Here is a 24,016-nt window from a genome sequence, read left to right on the forward strand (position 1 = left end):
AGAGCAGGGGAGAGGGGTCTGAAAGATCCAAGAGGCTCGGTGGGGCCGTGGTTGCTCCGAGGATGCTGGCCTGACCCAGAGCCGAGGCTGGTGGGCCAGGGGCCAGGCCGGGGGGTGGTCCCCAGCAGACTCAGATGAGGGTCCTGTCCTCCGGAGGCTGAGGGCCAGGGGTGTCAGGACGGCCGCCCTCACACCCCAGCCCTGGAGCCCCCTGGCTCTGCGCCCTGCTCCGGTCCCCCAAGCCTTCTGGAAGGTTTCCCTCAGCACCTCATCCAATTTCTGCAAGCCGGAGATAAGGCCGTGGGGCTCGAGACAGGCAGGGTGGGCCCGCCATCCTCAGCCAGGGGGTGGATGGAGCCCCCATCCTGTCCGCCCCCCAAGAGCCCCTGGGGGTGGGGAGCCCCCGAAGCAGAGGCGCCGGGTTGTCCTGCCTCCCTCGCAGGGACTGTGAACCCCTCCTCCAGCCCGGATCCTGGGACAGGCCACACACAGCGCTGACCCTGGGATAATGCTGACCAACTCTATGTCCAGCAGGCTTAGCTGTAAAGACACATCTGAATGAGAGCCCTGGGCTGCTCTTGGGGGCCCCCTGCCCCATCTGCTCCCCATGGTGGGGGCTGATAGCCCTTCTCAGGCGGGCACCCCATGCTCTGCTGACAGTGACCCCATCCCCCTGGACACAGATGCAGGGAGACGCTGGGGTGAGCACAGTAGGGGCTCGTGTGCGTCTGGCCCCACCGGCCGCCGGTGCCCGGAGCGGCTGGCCACACCTCGCCCAGGCCTGGGGCGTCTTTACCCGCAGGTGGGCACTCCTCGGCCCTGCAGTGACCCTGCTCGGCCAGCAGAGGAGGGTGGCTGCCCGCTCAGCGGCCTTGGCCTTGGCAGGAGCGCGCCCATGAGCAGGCAGCGCCAGAGAGCGGGCGCTGAGGTCAGAGGGACGCGGCAGGTTTTATTTTGGGTATCGGCGACCTCCCTCTTGGGGCGCCAGGCCGGGGGTACTGCAGGACGGCGTCGAGCGGGTGCTGCTGTACGGCCGCCGGCTGCCCAGGGCCTGCAACAGGTAACCCACACCCCATGTGCCAGGCCAGGAGGAGGGGGCAGGGCTGGGCTCCCCCTGGGCCTGGGGACCTGGGCTGGAGGCACGGACTGGGCAGCCCAGCGCAGGGCTGCAGCAAGGGATTGACTGAACCCCAGGAAGAGTTTGAGGGCTGACGGGGCAGGGCCTCGGCCCAGGGACAGAGTAGGGTGGGCTGGGGTGGGCTTCTCAAGCAAGCAAAGCTGAGCTGAGCCACGGAGCAGGGAGGAGGCTGTGGGGGGCCTGTTCCCCCTCAGGTTCCTGCAGGGTTGGCCTCCAGCTGTGTGGGGGAGGGCAAGGGCCCCCCATGTGCATGGTTGGGGATGGTGGGGCCCAGAGACCTTGAACCTCGCCTGGTAGCCCTGAGCTGACCTGGGTGCCCACTCCAGTGCCAGTCTGAGCTCCCAGTCAGCCCAGCCCATGGGCTCAGGCCCTGCCAGGCCCCAGATAGAAGCCGCTGACACAGCACTTCGGGGTGAGCCCTTCCCAGCCTGGGCGGCCACCTCCACATACCCCGAGCGCTTCTGCGGGCTCTGTAGTGGGTCGCTGGTTTGCGCTGTGTGGGGCTGGCACTCCGTGCTCAGAACTGGGGAGCAGGGGGCTGCCTGGGGGGCCACTGAGGCAGTCAAGATGGAGGGCAGAGGCCGGACACCGGGTGGCGGCCCCTCCGAGCCTCTTGACCGCTGCGGTGGGCAGGCCCTGACAATGCTGCTGCAGCAGAGGAGACAAGCCCTGGATTCCTGCCCCTGAGGCCAGGACCCTGAGAGGGGCTGGGCTGAGTGTGGGCTGAGTGGCCGGCTGCTTCTCCTGCCCCGCCCTGCCCACCCCTTGGCCCTCGGGGCCCCACTCGCTGACCAGTGACCAAGGGGGCCGCCTCTGCCTGTGGCCCTCGTAACGTCCCATCCAGCCGGGTGGACGAGAAGCCCTCCTTCCCTGGGAGATGCCCCCCCAGCTGGTGGGCACAGCCCTGGACGCCCTCTCGGAGGGGCCATGGGCGACAGGCCATGTGACGTGCCCAGGTTCTAGCCCTCCTGGCCCGCCCGTATCTGTGCTCCCCTTCAGGAGACCTCAGAAAACGGACTCTGAGCAGACCCAGGCCTGGGACGCCAGAGGGCCAGGGGGCCTGCTCTTCAAAGGGGCTCCCCTGACACGGAGGGCAGCAGGGCCCCGCGGTGGGCCCGCATGCAGGCCGGGGGGCGGGCACGGGCCCGGAAGGACAGCCCCAGCCTGCACCCCACCCCCGCCCATCCATGCACTCGGTGCCCGCTCACGCCACAGTCGCCTTCTGCTCCCCTCCCTCCTTCACTCCCATCTCCCATCGCCCACCCATCCGTCTACCCGCCTGCCCGTCCTCCCCGCCGGTGCCCCTGAAGCAGGCATGGTCTGACTGCCTTGTCTCTTCTGCCGTCTATTCTGCACAGTGGTGTTTTTGCCATCTACCTCTCATCCTTCTATAGGCCCGCCCTCCACCTGCTCTTTATCCAGCCATCCATCACCCAAGGAGGCCTCACCTCTCGTTTCCATACCAGTCCATCTGCCTACCCATCCCCTCCTCCTTCTATCTATCTGTCCATCAACCTTGACCCTCCATCCATCCATTCATCCACCCACTGACCTCTCCCTCCCTCCCCATGCATCCATCCATCCATCCATCCATCCATCCCTCCATCTGTCCATCAACCTTGACCCTCCATCCATCCATTCATCCACTCACCTACCTCTCCTTCCCTCCCCATCCATCCGTCTGTCAACCTTAACCCTCCTTCCATCCATCCCTCCCTCCATCGCTCCCTCCACCTATCTATCCATCCCTCCATCTGTCCATGCGTCTTAACCCTCCATCCGTCCATCATCCACCATCCATCATCCACCTATCCACCAAATCTCCTGGGTACCGGGATGGGGATAACCCTAAGGAACGTCTCGTCCTCAGAGGAGGCCGAGCCTAGGGGCGCAGTGGCATGTGCCCGGTCTCGGGGGCTGCAGACTCTGGGGGCAAGCGCCACAGATGCGCCGGAGGAGGACTGAGCCCACGGTCAGCTGCACCCTGACTTTGGCCGCCACACCCCTCAGACCCCAGAGCCCCACGCGCAGAAGGCTACTGGACAGGACAGGGTCCAAGTCTGAAGGAAGACAAGAGGCTTGGACCCCACCACTGGGCAAGGTGGATGGCCCTTCCAGACAGCCATGCTCCCTCCCCGCCCCCGTCAGTGAGCCCAGAGAGCCAGCACGTGGAGATACATGGAAGCTTTACTGGACAGGGTGGAGGGGCTGCCAGCGGGGGGCGGGGGGCAATGCAGGCAGGGCAGGGGTTGTGGCTCTTGACCTGGAGACCCCGGCACATGGCCGCTCCCAGCACTGACGGCGCCTTCCCTGGGAGCTTGCGGCTTCTCTGGAGGGCGTCCCTTCACCAACCAACAGCCAGAGTTCCTCTCCTCCTGGAACTGTGGGGGGCAGTGAGTGCCATGTTGGAGGGCGAGGTCGGAGGGCCCCGCAGCAAGAGCTGCCAGGGTTTCGGGGCGAAGGCAGGCGTGAGAAGCAGCTTCTTCGGCAAGGTCGGGTTCGGGGGGCGGGGGGCGGATCTGGCCGGGTTCTCCCCTGGGCGTGCGGACGGGGAAGCAGGACCTGCTGCTGCCTGTGCCCTGCTCCTGGGAAAGCTGAAACACACATGGGGAGGTGTGGGGGGGGAGGGCGTCAGGCGCAGCCCAGGAGGGCCCACCACCCTGCCCGCTGCAGCCTGCAGCCTCTCTCTGGGGGCCGCTCTTCCAACCCCTCGGGCTGCCAGGAGCAGCCTCCCTGGTCCCCTTCCAACTTGGAGGCTGGCTCCCGACGTTGCCGCCCGGACCCTGCTCAGGGTGCAGGGTGGAAGGACTCGGCCTGGGCACCCTGCTCTTCCCTAGGAGGTCCTAGTCCTCCAGTTGCAGGCAGCAGCCAGGAGCAGACCCCTTCCCGGGCCCCCCAGCTCCTGCCTGACAGAGAGGCTCCGCGGCCGCAGCCCTGGCCTCCCCCTTCCCAGCCAGTGGCCCCCGCTCTGCCCGGGCGCCATCCGTCAACGTCCCTGTGAGCACGTGGCGCCCACAAAGCAGGGCGGGTGGCTTGGCCGGGACCAGCCCGCCGGGAGGCCTGCGGGAACATCCCGTTTAGCCGGAGCTCGGTGGGAGCAGCTCCCGCCTCCGCCCAGCCGACCGCTCGGGACGCTGCCCCTGCCTCCCGGCCGCTGGCCGCCACCTCGCCGCGGCTCGCAGCGGACGCGCCTGTGGTCAGCCCGGCGACGGCGAGGCGGCTCTCACGGTTGTGGGCGGCCGCCCCTCCTGCCTCTGCGGGCGGCCGGCCCAGCACGTGCCCCAGCTTAGCGCCCGCCCGTGGGTCTCCCGGCCCGGCCCCTCTGCGTGCCCACCAGGCACCTTGGGCCGCGGTGGGCTCACTTCTAGTCTGGGGGTGATGTTGGGGCCGCCCCTTTGATGGATGCTGCACACATGCCGCCTAGAGTGCACCTGGGGGCCCCCTGCAGACGAGGGGGCCGTGTGCCCCCCTCAGGGGCGGGACCTGCGGGCAGAGGGCTGGGATCACCGCCTCCTCCTTCCCGCCCCAGGGAGCAGTGATGTTCATCTCAGCTGCCTCCGTGGCCCCTGGGACGGCTGGGCCGTGCCGCCCGGGGCCCCCTGGACCACCACCACCTCTGCTGCCCAAGCCGGGAAAGGACAACCTGCGCCTGCAGAAGCTCCTGAGGAAGGCGGCCCGGAAGAGGATGGGCGGGGGCGGGCCCCCCGCTCCGCCCGGGGCTTTCCGCACCTCCCTGTCCCCCGTGAGCGAGGCCAGCCGTGACCAGGAGGCCCCGAGCCCACGTCCCATGGAGGCCCCGCGTCCAGCTGAGCTCCCGCGCCCCACCGAGGCCCCACGCCCCACCGAAGCCCTGCATCCCAGGGAGGCCCCACGCCCAGCCAACGCCCTGCATCCCACAGAGGCCCCACGTCTGGCCGAAGCCCTGCATCCCCTGGAGGCCCCGCATCCGGTGGAGGTCCCGCGTCCAGCAGAGGCCATGCGTCCCTCTGATACCCCGCACCCCACTGACGCCCACCATCCGGCTGAGGCCCCACACCCTGCCGAGGCCCCAGTGGCTGTGGCCGCCACACCCCGCTGCCCCCCGACCCCTGTCATCCACCACGTAGCCTCCCCCACACAGAGGTCCACGTTCTCCTTCAGCCTCGCCCAGCGCAGGAGCCTGGCTTCCCACTTCAGGGCCACGGGCCCCCAGCTCACAGCCCTGGCCCCGGAACCCGCGCGGTGCCCCAGCGGCTTCACCCAGGTAGTGGCCCCTGCAGTGAGGGGCAGCCACGTCAGCCAAGTGCATGTCCGACTGGTGCCATCCCCGCAGGGCGGGACCCCCGAGCCCCCCCCGGCAGCCCCCCAGGATCAGCACATGGCCCCCTGCCCTCCCGGGGCTCAGCCCCTGATCCCCGTGGCCCACATCCGCCCATTGCCCACTGGGACGCAGGTGGCCAGTCCCTGGCCTGCGGCATCCCCAGTGCCCAGGCCTCCCTCTGGCCTGCAGGCCTCGGTGCCCAGGGAGGCTGGCACCCGGGTGGTGGTGCCCATCACCCCCACCTACCGCTCGCCGGGACCCTCGCCTTTCAGGCCAGGCTCTGGGACCCCCGAACCCGGGCGCCTGGAGGAGCCCCCCACAGCTGGCCCTGCCACTGAGGCTGAGAGAGTCTCCAGCTCCCGCGGGGCCTCGCCCCCCGCCCCGCTGGCAGGCCCCCACCCCTGCCCGGCCCCCAGAGCCGCAGCCAGGCCCCAGCTCAGCGGCTGGATGCGCCTCAAGAAGCAGCTATTGGAGGAGCCGGAGGAGCCCAAGTTCCCAGGGCCAGAGCCCAGCCCGGGGCAGGTGGACCAGGGCGAGACCACCCTTGCCAGCCTGGAGCCCCGGCCCCCCGCCTCCCGGGCCTCCAAGATGTGGGACGCGGTGCTCTACCGCGTGTCCGTGGCCGAGTCCCGCAGTGGCCAGGCGGGGCCTGGAGCTGGGGTGTGCACCCTGGCCGGTCTCAGGCGCCTGCCCTTCCTTTACCGGCCTCGCTTCAACGCCCGGAAGCTGCAGGAGGTGGCTGCCCGACCCCATCCTGTGACCTCCCCAGTCCTGGTCCTGAACCCCCAGCCCAAGAACTTCAACCGGACGGCGGCTGGCTGGAGGCTCCACTGAACAGCTGGGTGACCCCAGGGCTGTGGGGTGGACAAGAGGGGCTGAGTGTCCAGCTGGGAAACTGAAGCTGTTCAAGAGAAGAACCCGGCGGCCTGGGGGTCCGGAGGGGCGGTGGGGCGGACGGGAGCAGGAAGGACCACAGCGGGAGAAGGGGGTTAAGCAGGAGGCGGGTTTGGATGGTGCAGAGGAGCAGAGAGAGGTCTGCTTTGCGGTAGAGTGTGGGGGCTTTGGGGGTGAACTTCTGGGGAGGCAGACAGTTCAGGAGGCCGCCTCGAGGTCAGGGTTGTCTGAGTAACCTCGCAGGGCAGGGCCAGCCTGGGCGTCTGCACAGGGCTTGGGGCAGGGGCTGCAGGGGGCGGTCACCAGCAGAGCCTGGAGGGGCCATGGCTGCTCAGGAGGGTCTGCCCGGCTCCAGGGAGCTGGGCTGGGTTTAACCCCGGGAGCTCCGGGTGGTGAGTCCTGACACGTGCCGGGACAAGGACTCTGGGGCCGCTCCCTTCTGCCTAGAAAGTGGGGGAGACTTGCATCTCCGTGGGGGTGGGTAGTGGCTGGGGGCTTGGGCTTGGGCGGGGTCACCTCCGTGGGCTGCCCTGGCGGCTGTGCCGCCCGAGGACAGGGCCCTGGCCAGCGCTGGGAGCAGGTCGAGGCCCGGGGGGGGGAGCCGGCCCCTCACTGCCGCCCTGTGCTGTGGCTTCTGCTCCCCCAGACTGAGGGCCGAGTTCAGGGAGGATTTGCTGATGAGACAGGAGGTGGGTCTCAGCCTCGAGGCTGGATGAGGAGACTGGGGGAGAGCAGCCTGGCCCAGCGAGGACCAGCCGTGGCCTGGACAGGTGGGGAAGGGGGCCCAGGGCCTCATACAGCCGTGGGGCCCGCACTGTGCCCTCAGAGGGGGTCTGACTCAGGACCACTGGGGCTCTGACCAGCAGTGGGGGAGAAACACGGAGGTGCTGTGGGCAGGACTCGGCAGGGAAGGAGGTGGTTGGCAGGGGGACGTGACGGGAGCTGTACATGGATCCTGGGACCCAGGCCACTAATAAAAGTGTGCATGACCACGCTGCGGTCGTCTTTCTGCCTCCACCAGGCGATGGGGCGGGCGGTAGCCACAGGAGCAGCTCCCACTGAGATAACAGGGAGCGCCCAAGGTTCTGGCCCCTCCGAGACCCTGAGCCCACTGATGGGCGGGAACCGAGCCTCCAGGACTCCCCTTCCGGCCACGCTCGCCCTGCAGTGCCCTGGAAGGCCTCGCCTGCCCAAGCGGTGCAGACAGGGCATCATGGCTCCTCCCAGAAGGGAGTCAGAGCTTTGTCAGGGGGAGCGGGGCAGGACCCCAGGACAGGGGTGGGCAGGGGGACCAGAGGGGCAGGCTCCGGCCGGCCCTGAGCCGGGCGCTCTGCCCTCAGGAGCCTCCTCCTGGCTTCTGCCACCAGGCGCCCGGGCAGCAAATTTCAGGCACAACACATCACACGCGGGCCGCTGCTGCGGACTCACCAGACAGAGAGGCCTAGGGCGCCGAGCCCTCGTCCACAAGCACCTTCTCGTACTTCCCGTGTCCGGCGGCCACAAACTTGTACCTCTTCCCAGACGGGGTGCTCTGCCAGGAAGAAGGCCCGGGGCCAAGGTGAGAGCCGCGGAGGGAGACAGCCGCTCTCCCAGCCCACCCACTGGACCCGCCCCCTGCGTCTGCCGCCTTCCGACGCACCTTGACCGTAGACGAAGTCTTGGGGCCTCCTTTCTGCTCCCAGAGATCCCGCTTGCTCATGTCTCCGGCCACAATATCCTTGGGGCAGAAGGAAGCCGCGTCGCTGCGGGCCCCCGCTGGGGGAGCTGGGAGCCCCGGGCACGTCACCCGCCGGCCTCGCAGGTCCAGGGCCGCAGGGCCGGCCCACGTGCCCCCTTGCGGGGAGCGCCCACGGAGGAGGCCCGGAAGCCGCGCCCCCAGCCCTCCCCAGGGACCAGGCCGGCCACCACGGGCCCTGCAGCCCGCTCTTCAGCCCGGACGGCCCGCGCTCGCTGTGCCGAGGGGGCCCGGCTCCGCCCCAGGATGGACGCCTACCTTGCAGGGGGCGGACTTGGCGGCCGACTGAGCCTGCACCTCTCCCGTCTCCCAGCGGCTCTTAGTGCTCGCCACAGCCATGCTGGGCAGCTCGATGGAGGGCTGGCGGGTGAGCTTGGGGGTCCTGCCGGCGATCTGCAGAGGAGACAGGACCATCCTCGCTCTGCTCGGGCATGGGGTTGGAGGAGCAGGGCTTGAACGGAAGGGCCTTGGTGGATGGAGTGATGGTTGGGTGGATGGGAGTTAGTTGGGTGAAAGGGTATACGGGTTGTATGGAGGTGTGTGGGTCGGGGTGAGTGGCGTTGGTTGCATAGAAGAACGTCCATTGAACAAAGAAATTGGGTGGAAAGACAGTGGCTGAATGCAGGGGGATTGGTTGGGTGGAGGGGAGCAGATTGTATGGAAGGGTGTTAGTTGGATAGAGGGGTGTGGAATTAGAGGAGGGACATTGGTTACATGGAGAGGTGTTGGTTGGATAGAGGAACATGGAGGGCCATCGCTTGAATGGAAAAGTGTTGGTTGGATGGAAGGATGTTGGTTGGACACAGTGGCATTGGTTGGCTGGAGGGTCATTGGTTGGATAAAGGGGTGTTGATTGCAAGGAGTGGTGTAGATTGGATGGAAGAGAGAGTTGAATAAACAACGTGTTAGTTGGATGGGGGTGGTGGGGGTGGAGATAGGATCAATGGAGGAACCTTGGTTGGATGGATAAAGGGCTAGATGGAAGAATGTGGAAGGGTGGAGTAGTGTTGGTCGGATGAAAGATGGTTAGTTGAATAAAAGGGTGTTATTTGGCTGGGGGCTGTAGGATCAGTGGAGGGACTCTGGCTGGATGGAGCAAGGGCTCAGCAGAAAGTGCGGGCGCCTGTACCCACCTCGACGGCCTGGGTGTACTGCTCCAGCCGCTCATCAATCTTGGAGATGGGCAGGGCCGGCTGGGACTTCCTCACGCTGTTACTGGAGGAGAGAAGGGTCTTGCCCAGGAGCCCTCACTCAGCTTCTGGGCCTCACCCTGAGCAGCCGCCACAGCTCTCTCAGGCCCCAGATCTCCACCTCATGGACCCCCTCTTCAGCCTTCCCCTGGAGAACCCTGGGTCCTGCTCCCCTGGAGAACCCTGGAGCCTGCCTTCCCTTGGAGAACACTGGGTCCTTCTTCCCCTGGAGAACACTGCATCCTTCTTCCCCTGGAGAACTCTGGGGCCTGCTTCCCCTGGAGAACCCTGGGTCCTGCTCCCCCTGGAGAACCTTAGGTCCTGCCTCCCCTTGGAGAACCCTGGGTCCTGCTCCCCTGGAGGACCCTGGGGCCTGGCTTCCCCTGGAGAACCCTGGGTCCTGCTTCCCCTGGAGAACCCTGGGTTCTGCCTCCCCTTGGAGAACACTGGGTCCTGCTTCCCTTGGAGAACCCTGGGGCCTGCCTTCCCTTTGAGAGAACCCTGGGTTCTGCTTCCTCTGGAGAGAACCCTGGGGCCTGCTTCCCCTGGAGAACCCTGGGGCCTGCTTCCCCTGGAGAACCCTGGGTCCTGCCTCCCCTTGGAGAACCCTGGAGCCTGCCTCCCCTTGGAGAACACTGGGTCCTTCTTCCCCTGGAGAACACTGCATCCTTCTTCCCCTGGAGAACTCTGGGGCCTGCTTCCCCTGGAGAACCCTGGGTCCTGCTCCCCCTGGAGAACCTTAGGTCCTGCCTCCCCTTGGAGAACCCTGGGTCCTGCTCCCCTGGAGGACCCTGGGGCCTGGCTTCCCCTGGAGAACCCTGGGTCCTGCTTCCCCTGGAGAACCCTGGGTTCTGCCTCCCCTTGGAGAACACTGGGTCCTGCTTCCCTTGGAGAACCCTGGGGCCTGCCTTCCCTTCGAGAGAACCCTGGGTTCTGCTTCCTCTGGAGAGAACCCTGGGGCCTGCTTCCCCTGGAGAACCCTGGGGCCTGCCTCCCCTTGGAGAACCCTGGGTCCTGCCTTCCCTTGGAGAACTCTGGGGCCTGCTTCCCCTGGAGAACACTGGGTCCTGTGCCCCTGGAGAACTCTGGGGCCTGGCTTCCCCTGGAGAACCCTGGGTCCTGCCTTCCCCTGGAGAACTCTGGGTCCTGTGCCCCTGGAGAACCCTGGGGCCTGGCTTCCCCTGGAGAACCCTGGGGCCTGCCTCCCCTGGAGAACACTGGGTCCTGCTCCCCTGGAGAACCCTGCGGCCTGCTTCCCCTGGAGAACCCTGGGTCCTGCCTTCCCATGGAGAACATTGGGTCCTTCTTCCCCTGGAGAACCCTGGGTCCTGCCTCCCCTGGAGAACACTGGGTCCTGCTCCCCTGGAGAACCCTGGGTCCTGCTCCCCTGGAGAACCCTGGGTCCTGCCTCCCCTTGGAGAACCCTGGGTCCTGCTCCCCTGGAGAACCCTAGGTCCTGCCTCTCCTGGAGAACATTAGGTCCTTCTTCCCCTGGAGAACCCTGGGTCCTGCTCCCCTGGAGAACCCTGGGTCCTGCCTCCCCTTGGAGAACCCTGGGTCCTGCCTCTCCTGGAGAACACTGGGTCCTTCTTCCCCTGGAGAACCCTGGGCCCTGCTCCCCTGGAGAACCCTAGGTCCTGCCTCCCCTTGAAGAACCCTGGGTCCTTCTTCCCCTGGAGAACACTGGGTCCTGCCTAGGAAGCAGCCAGACATACCTCTTCTTAATGGAGCGGTTCAGGGACTCGGTCCTGTCACTGAGCTGTGGAGGGCAGGCGGAGATGGAGCCTCTGAAGCCGGAGCGGGGCCCAGAGCCCCCGCCCCGCAGCTGCTCCCCCTGCGTGCCGCGCCCCCCTCCCAGTCCCACGGCCCAGCTTATGCCCATCACAGGCCCTGCCAAACACCGCATGGCAGGGATTCAGCAGCCTGTGCAGGACAGAAGGCAAGGCATTGGTGCTTAACCTACTTTGGTACTGGGGCTCAGGGGAGGCGAGCCCACTTCGGTCCCCTCCAAGACCAGGGGGCTGGGTGTCCTGGGCTGCTGGCAGCTCTGGTGCTGGGAGCAGAACGTCCGGGGTTAGGGCTGGACCACCGCCCCCTCGCCCCCGCTCCTGCCCCCCCAGGGCCCCGGTGGACACTGCCCCTCCCTGGGCCTCCTCAGGTCCTCTCCCGCCCTGACATGCTCTGGTTCTGAGTTCTCTGCCACAGGAGCTGGTGAGTCCAGGAAGGTGCTGCTCCATCCCACGGTCCCCAGCCCCACCGCCTTCTAGGGCTGCAGGGGCTGTTGTCTGCAGGCGGGGTGATGGCTCCCTCTGGGCCGTCCCGTGAGGCCCACAGGGCATGCGGACAGCAGAGAAAGAATCAGCTCGGGGCCAGAGTGCCACCCAGACCTGTGGGAGCCCCCACACCTGTGCCTCTGCCTCCTTGGTCTCCGCCAGCCCTGGGCTGCCCTGCATGGGCTCCTGGGGCCCGCTGGGCTCTGAAGCCTCTGGTGCCAGCCCCTCCCGGGGCTCTGAGTCAGGGCTCAGGTGCAGCTCCTCCAGACAGACCTCAGCTGGACTCAGCTTGTCACCACCCTGGCTCCCAGAGGTGCACTGGTGGGGCCTGTGGTTGTGGGGGAGGCAATCCGATCAGTCAGATGTCATCCGATGGTTTGTTTTGAGGGCCTCCCCAGGTCCGAGCCTTGGTTTCCCCGTCTGTAAGTCGGGACCCTCAGACCAGCCGAGTGCCAAGGAATCCCAAGACCCTGGTGTCTTTGGGGAAGTGAGGCCAAGGACCTCAGCGCCTGCCCCGTGGTGACCAGTGACCACTGCCGCATGGACAGAGGGCCACTGGCTCACTGAGGCTACTCCCAGGCCCCAGGCCGGGCCTGTGTCCTGCTTGTCAGCGTCCGCCTGGTCGGCCTAGGCGGGGTCCCTGCTCCTGCCTGCTCTGTGTGGGGGCGACAGGCCTGGGCGTCCAGTGGGCCTGAGGAGGGGTCTGAGGGGGGTTTGGGGGCTGGTGCAGTGGTAGACGAGGAAAGAACTGGGGTCACAGCTGGGACCACAGCCCAGAGGAGCGGGCCGGACACGGCTGGCTGGGGGCAGGGGAGGCCAGCCGCTGGCAGCCCATGCGGGTCTGCATTTGAGCGGGACTGAACCTGGAGAAGAAGATGGGAAATTCTCGCATTTTCCATGATTTCAGGCCCCTTGGTGTTCGTGCCAGCCAAGACCCAGACCCACCACCCAAGGTGCGCCGGGGTCGGAGCCAGCAGCAGGCTCACAGAGGCCCATTCAGCCCCGGCTGCGGGCGGCCAGGCAGGTGCGGGGGGCAGGGAGGCCTGGCGCCCAGGAGGGTCCACAGAAGAGCCATAGTGCCCCCTGCTGGTGGCCAGGCAGCCAGGGACAAAGGGAGCTGGCGACCACTCCAAGAGCAGTGGAGGTGGGCCTCCCTGCTGCCCCCGACCCCAGCTCAGAAATGCAGGGTGCTCCCCAACTCGCAGAGATGAGGGGAACCGAGGCCTGGAGGGTGGTCCTGGCCAGAGGGCCACAGCAGGACCAGGGCCCCGCCAGGCAGCCAGCTCTGGCTGTGGGGGCCGCTTGCAGGAGGAAAAGGGGTGACTGAGTGATGGTGGGGGGTGGTCTTAGTGAGAGCTCGGGCTCTTAGGGACCTCGGGGTGGGGGGGACCGGAGATGGCCCGGGGAGGGGGCCAGGGCCCCAAGCATGGAGCTTCCAAGCCCATCTGGGCCCTGGCCACGGCCAAGGGCCTGGAGCCCGGCTCAGAGCCCCCTGAGGCGGGTGGGGGCGAGGCCCCCTTCCCCCGCCGGCCCCGGTTCAGCGTCTGTGCATCTGGAAAGCTTGTCCCCCAGGCCGCCTCGAACATCTGGAAATACCTGCTCCCCTCCGTGGGAACAGAGCGCGCCGCCCCCAGGGAGGAAGGGGCCCGGGGGCGCGGGGCCTCCCTGACGTCAGCGGGCTGCACACGTGCTGATCAGGCCGCAGCTGGTCTGGACGGGCCGGGGCCCTGGGAGCCCGGAGTGAGCCCCACCCGCCGCCCCCGTCTCTCTCTCTTCCTCCTCCTGCCCCCACAGCCGCAGGGGCGTTTTGGGGGGCTGCTGGGGAGGGGTGCAGAGGGCACAGGCCAGACGCAGGTAAGGGGGCTGGAGGGAGCCCGCCGCCCCCAGGCTGTGACCCCCACTTGCCTGTCGTCCTCCTGCGTCCCCTCCAGACTCTCGCCCCGAGAGGGGTCCCCAGCATCCGGGGCCTCCCCAGCCCCCCAGTGCTGCTGCCGTTGCTGCTCTGGCTTCTGGGACCAGTCGCCAAAGCCCTCATCCTCGTCCAGCTCAGGAGCCTCCGAGGGCTGCGGGCTGAGGCTGGAAGAGCAAGCAGGGTCTCAGGGCCGGGCTGAAAGTGGGCCGGGGGCTCTCAAACCCTGGGCGCCAAGCGTGGGAGACCCCGTCTGCACAGACGCAGCACTCCACTGCTGGGCCGGGCCTCCCCCACCAGTCTGGGGCTCCCCGAGTGCTGGGCTGAGCCTCCCCCATCAGTCTGGGGCTCCCCGAGTGCTGGGCTGGGCCTCCCCCACCAGTCTGGGGCTCCCCGAGTGCTGGGCCGGGCCTCCCCCACCAGTCTGGGGCTCCCCGAGTGCTGGGCTGAGCCTCCCCCATCAGTCTGGGGCTCCCCGAGTGCTGGGCCGGCCTCCCCCATCAGTCTGGGGCTCCCCGAGTGTTGGGCTGGGCCTCCCCCACCAGTCTGGGGCTCCCCGAGTGCTGGGCTGGCCTCTCCCATCAGTCTGGGGCTCCCCGAGTGCTGGGCCGGGCCTCCCCCACCAGTCTGGGGCTCCCCGAGTGCTGGGCTGGGCCTCCCCCATCAGTCTGGGGCTCCCCAAGTGCTGGGCTGAGCCTCCCCCATCAGTCTGGGGCTCCCCAAGTGCTGGGCCGGGCCTCCCCCATCAGTCTGGGGCTCCCCGAGTGCTGGGCTGAGCCTCCCCCATCAGTCTGGGGCTCCCCGAGTGCTGGGCCAGCTTCCCCCACCAGTCTGGGGCTCCCCGAGTGCTGGGCTGGGCCTCCCCCACCAGTCTGGGGCTCCCCGAGTGTTGGGCTGGCCTCCCCCACCAGTCTGGGGCTCCCCGAGTGCTGGGCTGGCCTCCCCCACCAGTCTGGGGCTCCCCGAGTGCTGGGCCGGCCTCCCCCATCAGTCTGGGGCTCCCCGAGTGTTGGGCTGGGCCTCCCCCACCAGTCTGGGGCTCCCCGAGTGCTGGGCTGAGCCTCCCCCATCAGTCTGGGGCTCCCCGAGTGCTGGGCTGGGCCTCCCCCACCAGTCTGGGGCTCCCCGAGTGCTGGGCTGGGCCTCCCCCATCAGTCTGGGGCTCCCCGAGTGCTGGGCTGAGCCTCCCCCACCAGTCTGGGGCTCCCCGAGTGCTGGGCTGGGCCTCCCCCATCAGTCTGGGGCTCCCCGAGTGCTGGGCCGGGCCTCCCCCATCAGTCTGGGGCTCCCCGAGTGCTGGGCTGGGCCTCCCCCATCAGTCTGGGGCTCCCCGAGTGCTGGGCCGGGCCTCCCCCACCAGTCTGGGGCTCCCCGAGTGCTGGGCTGAGCCTCCCCCATTAGTCTGGGGCTCCCCGAGTGCTGGGCCGGGCCTCCCCCACCAGTCTGGGGCTCCCCGAGTGCTGGGCTGGCCTCCCCCATCAGTCTGGGGCTCCCCGAGTGCTGGGCTGGGCCTCCCCCATCAGTCTGGGGCTCCCCGAGTGCTGGGCTGGGCCTCCCCCATCAGTCTGGGGCTCCCCGAGTGCTGGGCTGAGCCTCCCCCATTAGTCTGGGGCTCCCCGAGTGCTGAGCCGGGCCTCTCCCATCAGTCTGGGGCTCCCCGAGTGTTGGGCCGGCCTCCCCCATCAGTCTGGGGCTCCCCGAGTGCTGGGCCGGGCCTCCCCCCTCAGCCTGGGGTCTCCAAGTATGGGTGAGGAGCCCCCCTCTGCTCCCTCAGCTGAGCCAGCAGGGTCTGGCAGCAGGCTGCTTCCCTGGGCAGCAGGGTGAGCCCCGCACCCTGTTCCCTGCTTCAGGCTGGAGTCCCCGGCCACGGTGGTCTCTGCCTGCTAGGACGGGACCTGGCTCGAAGGGCCTTGACCGCTACAACACACCACCCCACCCATAGCTGCTGACTCAGAGAAAATGGAACGAAACAGGGCCAGGAGGAGGGGGGGACATTATTGGAAAAACAGCCCAGCCCAGCCACAGCGGCCTCCCGGGCCCCGGGAGGGGACGAGCCGGCCTCGGCCGCCAACTTGGACGTGGCCTCTGTGAGTCACTGGCTGCGAGGAGTGGGGCAGGGGGCTCGGGGCCCAGGGCCCCACAGCTGCGCTCAGAATCGGTCCAAGCAGGGGGACCACGCAGGGGGACGGGGGCTGAGTCAGGGCCCCGGGAGGCTGGTGGGGAGGGGGCAGCGGCCCACGTGCAGCAGTGCTCCCTGGCCCCCGGCACTGCAGTGACCCTCACCCCGAGGACATCCCCACCGTGCCCAGGTTCCGGGGCAGCCCTCCCCCTGCCTCCTTGTCCCCTCTGCTCTGGGGTCTCCAGCCCTGGGGGGGTCCTGATGCCCAGAAGCCCCCTCTGCCCAGCAGGGCAGGACGGGTGAGCTGGTGGGGGGCGGCTCACAGCTTCTCCTGCTCCGACTGCTCCGGGGACGGGCTTCCTTCGTCTTCGTCTTGAGCCCGAAGCTGCCGCTCCGTGTCGCGCCGGTGCTGCTCACAGGCAGCCTCCTCCTCATCCTCCACACTCCACTGAGCGGCGAGCCTGGGGGCACGAGAAGGGGTCAACTGGGGGCCCCCGCCTCCCACCCAAGCAGGCCCGCTGGGGACCCTCAAGGCCTCAGTTTCCCCATTTCTAAAGCGGAGACCACGAGAGAGGGTCAGGAAGGTGCCTTCGGCTAGTGGAGCTGGCCTCTGGACGTCCACGTGCCTCCTGGTGATGAGGGGTCTACAGTCAGATGGGCCTGGGGAGCCCCAGGGACGGGGACAGGCCCTCCGCCCCTGCCAGCAGCATGGCTCCCTGGCCCTCATCACAGCCGGACACTGGCCAGTGCAGCTCTGGCTCCAGGCAGGGCCTGGTGGCACCTCACCTCCAGCCGAGGTGCAAAGAGCTGGCTGTGGCCGCTGGACAGCTGGTGTCCCTCCTTCTCCCTGAGTCAAGTGGCCATAGCCTCGGTCAGTCAGGCACTGGTAGCCTGGGCGGGTCAGGTCAGAGGCAGCCCAGCCCCTCAGGAGACCCTCTTGGGCAGGGGGCGATCATTCCTGCCCCCCTCCAACCATGAGTAAAAGGCATCGGGAGAGGGAGGCCCTATTAAAGGATCTGGGAGGGGCTGCCCTCAGCTGGGGCCTGAACCCCTCAGCCCACTCAGGGCCACCCTCTACCTCAGGCCCCGGTGCAGGCTCACTCCAGACCGCGCTGTCCATGAGAAACTGAGGCCCACGCGGAGCCAGGCCCCGGAGAGCTTCCTCCCGCCGGCCTGCTGAGCCCGTGTTCCCAGGGTCCCTCACCCAGGCTACACAAGGAGGCCTGAGACTGGGGGCCTGGGGCCTGGCCACCCCGGCCCTGGCCCAGCAGCTCTCGAGTTGCTGGCACCTAGAAGGCACCCAGCCTGCCGGCCCTGGCTCCCCCAGAACCCGAGAGGAGGGTCCTGGGTCTCCCAAGCCAGGGTCTCAGCGCCTCCCTGCTGTGTCCCCCGCCTGACCCCACAGCCCGCTCCTTCAGGGCCCCGTCCCCTGGCCAGGGTGGGCCGGCTCTGTGGTCTCGGCAGGCCTGCCAACACATGATCTAATCTCTCCTAGGTCTCCCCGGAGCTTCCTAGACAAAAGCCAGGCCCCTCCACAGCCCCAGCTCCAGGCCCACTCCCCCCCGCGGCAGCCGCAGGGGACCCCAGCCGTGCAAACCAGCCTCCCGCTCAGACCTCAGCGCCCCCCGCCCGCCTACCCCCGCGCCTCGAAGTGCCTTCGACTCCCCCCCTGAGCTCCAGGGAGCCCCTAATCCCCCACACCTGGCCCCATCACACGGCCAGCAGAGCCAGCCTCCCGCCCCAGGCCCTCGGCGGGGGCCGGGGGCCGCGTCCTGTCAGGGGGAAGAGCCTGGGTGATCCTGAGGATGGGGGGCCGGGGTCCAGGGGTCCTCCCTCCCGTGAGCACCCACAGTCCCCAGGCTGAGGGTGGGAGGCGAGCGGGGCCGGGCCCCCGGCCGTGGGATGGAGAGGTGTCCATAGACCCCTCCTGAAGGCGCTGGGGCTGGGGTGCTCCTCGGAGGGGCGAGACCAGCCATGGGCCCCCTGGCTGCTGCGCACACGCACCCATGGTGTGTTCGTGTGGGGCTGAATGTGTGTGCGTGGGCCCCGGTGGGGGGTGAATGCACCCAGGTGGGGCCTCTCTCAGGCTGTAACTCCAGCCCCCTCCCCGAGCCTCAGGAACCCTTCGCCGGCACAGCTAAGTGCAGAGGCCACGCAGACTGCTCACCCACAGCCGGGCCATGTGTCCTGGCCACCAGGCCCCACGCCGCCCGTGCCCCATCCTGGTCCCAGGCCCGCCAGCACGACGGGCCTGTCTGCCACACACACACACGTGCACACACGGCAGGAAGGCACACAGTGGGTGCACGCACCTCCTCCTAAGCCGGACCCTCGGGCCCACGTGGGTCCCAGCACCCCACGCCGGGGTCCACGTGCCACAAGACCCAGGCCCAAGAACCAGGTGAGAGCCAGGTGGCAGGCCGGGCCCCCCAGCCCAGCCAGGGTGCCCCAGAGCATGTTTACTGTTCCCGCCATCGTCCTGACAACGGCCCTGGCCCGAGGCCAAGGCATGTTTTCTGAGAACTGCGCTCCTGAGAAGAGGCCCCTCCGAAGGTCAGCCCTGCTCCCGGCGGTCCGCACGTGACTCCCCAGCCCTCGGGCAGGGACAGACTGGGGGACGCAGGGTAGGGGGCTCGGGGGCTCCCCACAGCCCCTGCTGGGGGAGAGGCCGCGCTGCCCCGGGCCCTGACCCGTGGCGCGGGCCCCTTCCCTCCGGCCCCCCTCCCTCCACCCCAGGATGTGAGTCATGGGGCCCGGGCCCCTCCCATGACCTCACCCCCTCGCTGTTCCGCAGCTGGGCCGCATTCTGGGAACTGAGAGGGGGGCGGCTCTCCTGGGGTGGGGTGGGGGCCTCTGGCCTGGGAAGGCGCCCCCGGCCGGCGGCCCAGACCCCTTGGCACGCCAGGCGGAGCTGTCAGGATGCTGGCGCGGCCGCCCGTGGCCCTGGCTCGGCCCGCGCGCAGCTGTGAGGGATTTGGTGTTCCTGCACAAACGCAATTATCTCCTTCCTGCGTCTGCTCTGGCTCCGGGCGCGCCCAGGGCTCAGCCCCAGGGGCCGCGGAACGGGGCTCCGCTCCCCAGCCCGGTCACGCTCCACTAAGCAGCCTCGCCCCTCCAGGCGCATGAGCGTGTACAGGCCCCGTTCTCAGCGGGGGTCCCCAAGTCCAGCAGCTGCCCCCGCTGGCCACGTCCACCACCTTGGGGGCCCCTCCTCCCCTTCCTCCGAAGCCCCCTGGTCTCCACCAAGGCTCCGGCGATGCCAGGCCTGCTCTGGTCTCCCCGGCCTGCCTGGCGGCTCCAGAAGGCAGTCAAGCCTCGGTCCTGTCTCAGCTCTGCCCCCTGCAGGCAGCTCCTGTCTGCCCCCCACCTTCCGCCCATCTCTGGGCCCTAAAGCTCAGCTCAGAGTCCTGGGAAGGCCCAGGGGCTTAGCTGGGGGCCTGGGGCCCGGGGCTCAAGGGACAATGGCCAGGCTGGGCCAGGCTGACGTGGGGGGCCTTTCCTTCTAGAGACCCGCAAAGTACCCGCCTGACCACTGTCCCCTGGACACCACGGGTGGGAATCCTGGGGAGCTGGGATGGTCAGCCTGTGTGCCTGTGACCACCAAGGCGTCCAGTCCCGTCAAGTGACCCCCTTCCCCGGGCTTTCGTTCGCCCAGGTGGATGCCGCAGAGCAACTGGTGCCTCAAGTGACCGCAGAGCCCATGCGTGCAAGTGACAGAGGTGGAAGGACTCGGAGGCCACTCAGCCCGCTTCCAGGCTGGGGGGCTGCACGCGCCCCCAGCCAGATGGTCCAGAGGAGGGGCGGGGCCAGCCGGGGGGCTCGGGACGGGGCGGGAGGCTGGGCAGCACCTGCACCCCATGACCCGAGGGGAGCCGCTCCCTGGGTGTAGCTCAGGGAGGGTCCGCGGGGGCCCAGGGTGCCGCGGCAGCGTGAGGGCTGAGCCCGGAGCACGCGGGAGCCCCGAGCAGGTGGTGGCACACGGTGAGGGCGACTGCCCCGGTGGGGGCTGGCATGGAGCGGCGGGTCACCGGGCCCCCACCCTCCTGACCACCCTGGTGCGGGTCCAGCCCCTCCTGGCCCACCCCCCACCCCCAGCAGCACCTTCCTGGTGTCTCTGTGCTGCGCCTTAGACCTGGGAGGCACCCCACAGGGCCAGCCCCGAGCCCTGCTCAGGGACGCTCAGCAGGTGGCCTTGCGCTTGGGTCTGGAGGATGAGAGCAGGGGTCTGAGAGCGGGCCTCGGAGGCTGAGGGAAAAGCAGAGATGGGGGGGGACAGGAGAGCTGAGTGGCCAGGCTGGGGCAGGGGGGTGGGGGTTGTGCCTGGGGGGCGGTGCCCTTGTCCCCTGGGGAGAGTCAGGTGAGCCCACAGCGGCACAGGTGGTGTCAGGCCAGCATTTGGGAAGGAGGCCCAGCTGGGCTGCGAGGAAGGGGCAGACGTGGTGGGGAGCTGGCGGGTGGAAGGCGGAAGGACTACAAGGCAAAGGGGCAGGCGTCCAGAGGCCCCCGGAGGGGGGACGCGGGAACCCGGGAGGGGTCAGCCTGGGGGTCGCCAAGGCAGGCCTCGGGGCCTCCGGGATCTCAGAGAGACAGGGCAGTGGGGAGGGAGGCAGATGGGGTGCCCCGGCCTACCCGGGGATAAGCAGCCCCTACGGCGGCCGGAGGAACCGGAGAGCGATAAGCTGGGGGTGCCAAGCTCCTGGTGACCGCAGGCAGAGCCCCTCCTGCCACCCTCCCTCCGGCCCCGCCCATCCCACGGGCACCTCCAGGGCCTGCTGTCCACAGCTGAGGCCCAGCTGGCAACACCAGCCGCCACTGGGGGCCTCGGGGTGCCCCCTCTACTGGGGTGCAGGGTGCCAGCTCTTCCTGACTCTCCCCACGGCTGTGCCCCCAGCACTGGGGGGCAAGACCTGGAGCAGGACTCAGGGGTGGGGGGCCGCGGGGGGTCCAGGCAAGATTGAGTGCAGAGGCTAAGCTGTGGGCCCAGGGATACCGAGGGTTCCGAGCAGGGGACGGGAGGTGGGCAGCCTGTTGCCGCCCTTGGGGTGACCGGGGAGGCCTCAGGGGTGCGGAAGGTGGGCTGTTGCCCCCCCGGGGGTGGGGAGGGCCCAGGCCGCCTCAGGAGGGGCAGCTGCCGGCCCCTGGGGAGGAGCTGTAACTCTGCCTCTCTGACCCTCCTCCCAAGCCAGACCCCAGGCCCAGTCTCCAGCTCCCCAGCTGTGAAAAGGGATGTTGACCCCACTTGGCAAGGTGAGAACTGAGGACAGCCCTGGCCAGGCGGGCCCAGCTCCCGCTCCTCACGGCTGGCACTATGGCAGACCCTGTCCCCAAGAAGGAGGCTGAAGTGCCCTCATGGGTCCGGGCTTCCCACCACCCCCCCACCCACAGCATGTCCTCTTGGCCCCGTGGGCAGGTCACATCTGGGAAGCCTCCCTGGAGGAGGAGGCATCAGCTTGCAAACTAGCTTCCCCGCAGCCACAGAGAGAATGGCACCACAGAGGTGCAGACTGTGGGTGCAGGAGGGGCTGCCACGTCTCCAGGGCACCCAGCCTGCACCCCCGGTGTGTGGGGGGCACAGCTGCAACCTATGGGAGCCCAAAGCTCACGGGAGAGAGGCCAGCCCTGCAGGGCTTCCACAGCACCCGAGGGCGGCCTAGGGACAGAGGCAGAGCGACCTGCCCTCCCCAGGACCTTGGCTGCCCCGCCTGAGGGAGTGGAGGGCCCTCTGCCCTGGGGACGAGGCCAGAGCAGTGTGTGGACTGGCCCCTTCCCCGCCAGCACCCCCAGCCCAGACGCCCCCCAGCACTGGCCCCTGTGGATGGGCCCCTTCCCCGCCAGCACCCCCAGTCCAGACGCCCCCCAGCACTGGCCCCTCCCCTTGGGCACCGCTGCCTCTCAGAGCCCAGGTGGAGCCTCCCTGCCTGTCACCCTCCATCCTCCCGCAGGGGGCGGCACACGGTGGCCTTTCGCTTGGGGGACCCGTGGCTGCCTGCCCACCCGGAGCTCCCAAAGCCTCGGACCCCCTTCTGCATGACTTTCCAGCCAGCCCCTCGGGCAAACTAGGGAGGAGTCACCCCTGCCTTAGCCTTCCAGCCCCAGGGCCCCCCCAAGCCCAGTCCCCACCCCACGCCTCCTCTAGGCCGTTACCCCACTGGCACCTGGGCCCCCTCTGCCGTCTCCAGGCAGGACGGCTCCACTGCCGAGGTCTCAGCAGACTCAGTGCCCACTTACAGCTGAAGATAGGGCAGGCGTGAGGCTGCAGGGCCTGTGGTCTCCCTGGGAAGGTGGGAGAGGGGACCACAGCTGCCCGGCACCGCCCCGGCCTCTCGCCCCGGCCGGGACCCCCAGACAACACCCCAGCATTTGCTACCTGCTCCATCACCTCCCTCCAGCCAGCGCAGCCCGCTCTCCCGGCCTGCCGGGGTCTCCCTCCCCCCTTCTATTTAGCCAGCACTCTGTTTAGTCAGGTGCTGGGGACCCAGCGATGGGTGAGATGCCCTCGCTGCCCTTAGAGGACGCAGGAAAGCCCATGTTGGCCCCACAGCGTGGCTCCAGGGCCTCAGAAGAGGACCCCTGTTCTGAGCTTCATTTAGGGGGGCATCCTCTCGGATGAAGGACCCCGTGCCTGCACCCAGCCTGGAGGGACAAGGGGCCATGGTGGGAGGAGGCCCTTGGGAGGGGGCGGGTTAGCAAGTAGACAGTGGTGCCCGGGAGACACGACGGAGGTCGCGGCCAAGGGGCCTTCAGATGGGCGGGTGTGGGCCTCAGAGCTGGGACCCCCATGGCCCTGCCTCTGCCCGTCCATCCTCCCCAGAGCCCAGGGGGAGGCCCACCCCTCCCGGGGGACGCACAGTCCTGGTGCCTCCTAGGGGCTGCTCCCTGGTCCTTGCCCCTCCAGGAGAGCGCTGTGGGAGGGGCCTCTGTCCCCGTGGATGGGGCTCCCTGCTCCTGCCCCAGCCCCCCATCTGGAGCTGCTTGCCATTCCCGGGGGGTGGCTGCCTGGCTGCTGCCCACTGCCTGCGAGGCAGCAGTGCCAGAGGTGTAAGACCCCCGGCCCCGGACTCTGGACAAGACCCCGGCCCCCTCTTAACAGCCACTGCCCACTGTCCTGCTGCCTGAGGCTCCTGCTGTACTCTTCACCCCAGACGCGGGACCCACGCGGCTCCTGGGGGTCCGGGCTCTGATGCTGGCAGGTGGGGGCACCGCAGGTCAGGCCTACCCACCACATCGCCGTCCCTAGAGCTGTCCAGGCAGGCCAGGCAGACTCCCACCAGCCACCCGGACACCCGAATGGTGAGGGTGTCCTGTCCTGATGGGAATCGGGCACCCCAGGTGCTCAGGCTCCCGTCGAAGGGTGTCTGTGACCTTCCCTGTGGGGGCTTCACCCACCCCTACAGCTTGGCCACACGTGACCCTGGAAGACCCTGCCAAGAGTGGGAAGTGGGCACTCGGGCCCTGAGCCTCCAGATGCCAGGCTTCCCCTCTGACCCCCAGGCCGGGCTCCCCGGCGCCCAGCCCGTCACCTCCCCTGGCTGCACGCCCTACCTCTCGTGATGCGCTCCATGCCCAGCCTCCGTGCCACGGTGCTCCCACGCCTCTGCCCCTGTCGGCTCTCACCAGCCTGCCCGTCTGGGCTGGGGGTGCGCGGCAGGGCTGAGGCTGCTCCTTCCTCTGCCCCGCGCCCCGCACGCCTGGGTCCCTCCTTTCTCCTCCGAGTCACTGACCACAGCGCTGCAGGGGCCTGGCCCGGGGCCGAGGCAGCCCAGGAGACCTCCCCGGGCGCCCCCGCCCCACCCTTCAGTGAGTCGCCCTGCCCACCCCCACGCCTACACACCGCCTCGCCCGGGCCGACTTCCCGGGGGACGGGCCTGGGGGGCCGCCCGCCCGCCCAGCACCCCCACCGAGCAGCAGCTCCAGCTGCAGCCCCGGGACCGGCCCGGTCTCCTCCTGGTGCTGGACAGCCCTCCAGGAGAGCCGGACGCTCCCAAGCCAGCTGGGACTGCCTGGCACAGACCTCGGAGCGCTCACGAGGCCAGGCTTTGGCACGCTCCGGGACACGCGACCGGTGGCTGGCACCGGCTGGAGCCTCTGCCACCCCTCCCGTCTCCTGCTTGGTGCCACGGGTCCACCTCCCACTCCCCAACGCCCCCACACACGACTCTGCCCGCAGTCGATGCTAAAGGGGCTCATGTGCTCAGCAGAGTCCAGGGGTCTGCCTGTTGTTTAAACTCGGCTGCCCCCCTGGGGGGCAGGCACAGCCTGGCACGGGCCGCCTGTCTGTCTGCTTCCGGCTTGGCCCTCCCGCAGGGCCCTGGGGCCCCAAGCATGTGGAGCAGCGGGACCCTCGCTGTCTCTGCCACCAGAGCCTCTGCCCGGCCCCCAGCCCCTCCTCCAAAGGACACCTTGTCCCTGACCCCTCGGGGTGGGTCATTCAGGGGGTGGGGGGCTTTGCCACCGAACT

The 24,016-nt window shown here is 68.8% G+C and overlaps 2 protein-coding genes across 8 annotated transcripts in view; one reads left to right on the forward strand and one right to left on the reverse strand.

Annotated features, from left to right (window-relative positions):
* The first annotated feature begins 746 nt into the window (after nt 1-746).
* Nucleotides 747-7,324, forward strand: PRR33 (proline rich 33). Its single transcript, XM_002699448.6, has 2 exons — nt 747-1,060; nt 4,668-7,324. The coding sequence occupies exons 1-2, from the start codon at nt 896-898 to the stop codon at nt 6,270-6,272; spliced, it is 1,770 nt and encodes a 589-aa protein (XP_002699494.5). The 5' UTR covers nt 747-895; the 3' UTR covers nt 6,273-7,324.
* Nucleotides 3,308-24,016, reverse strand: part of LSP1 (lymphocyte specific protein 1) — a 37,999-nt gene continuing 17,290 nt past the window's right edge. For 4 of the 7 annotated variants that reach the window (NM_001075374.2, XM_005227326.2, XM_059882827.1 and 1 more), the window contains exons 2-11: nt 15,882-16,019; nt 13,436-13,606; nt 11,663-11,858; nt 11,221-11,310; nt 10,973-11,016; nt 9,201-9,282; nt 8,326-8,460; nt 7,972-8,049; nt 7,761-7,863; nt 3,308-3,732 (exon numbers count right to left, since the gene is read on the reverse strand). In NM_001075374.2, the coding sequence (NP_001068842.1) occupies nt 7,774-7,863; nt 7,972-8,049; nt 8,326-8,460; nt 9,201-9,282; nt 10,973-11,016; nt 11,221-11,310; nt 11,663-11,858; nt 13,436-13,606; nt 15,882-16,019 (1,024 nt within the window). In that variant the 3' untranslated portion in view covers nt 3,308-3,732; nt 7,761-7,773. Of the gene's footprint in view, nt 3,733-7,760; nt 7,864-7,971; nt 8,050-8,325; nt 8,461-9,200; nt 9,283-10,972; nt 11,017-11,220; nt 11,311-11,662; nt 11,859-13,435; nt 13,607-15,881; nt 16,020-18,334; nt 18,433-22,778; nt 23,009-24,016 lie in introns of those variants that run through there. The other 3 variants (XM_059882829.1, XM_059882828.1, XM_059882830.1) reach the window with 3 other exon arrangements.

Source organism: Bos taurus, chromosome 29, assembly GCF_002263795.3.
Source record: "Bos taurus isolate L1 Dominette 01449 registration number 42190680 breed Hereford chromosome 29, ARS-UCD2.0, whole genome shotgun sequence".
NCBI lineage: Eukaryota > Metazoa > Chordata > Mammalia > Artiodactyla > Bovidae > Bos > Bos taurus.

Bases quoted from the DNA above. Each gene is read 5' to 3' on its own strand.
- PRR33 (XM_002699448.6), top strand. From the start codon at position 896: ATGAGCAGGCAGCGCCAGAGAGCGGGCGCTGAGGTCAGAGGGACGCGG. The intron at 1,061-4,667 runs GTAACCCACACC...TTCCCGCCCCAG, and splicing joins CTGCCCAGGGCCTGCAACAG to GGAGCAGTGATGTTCATCTC.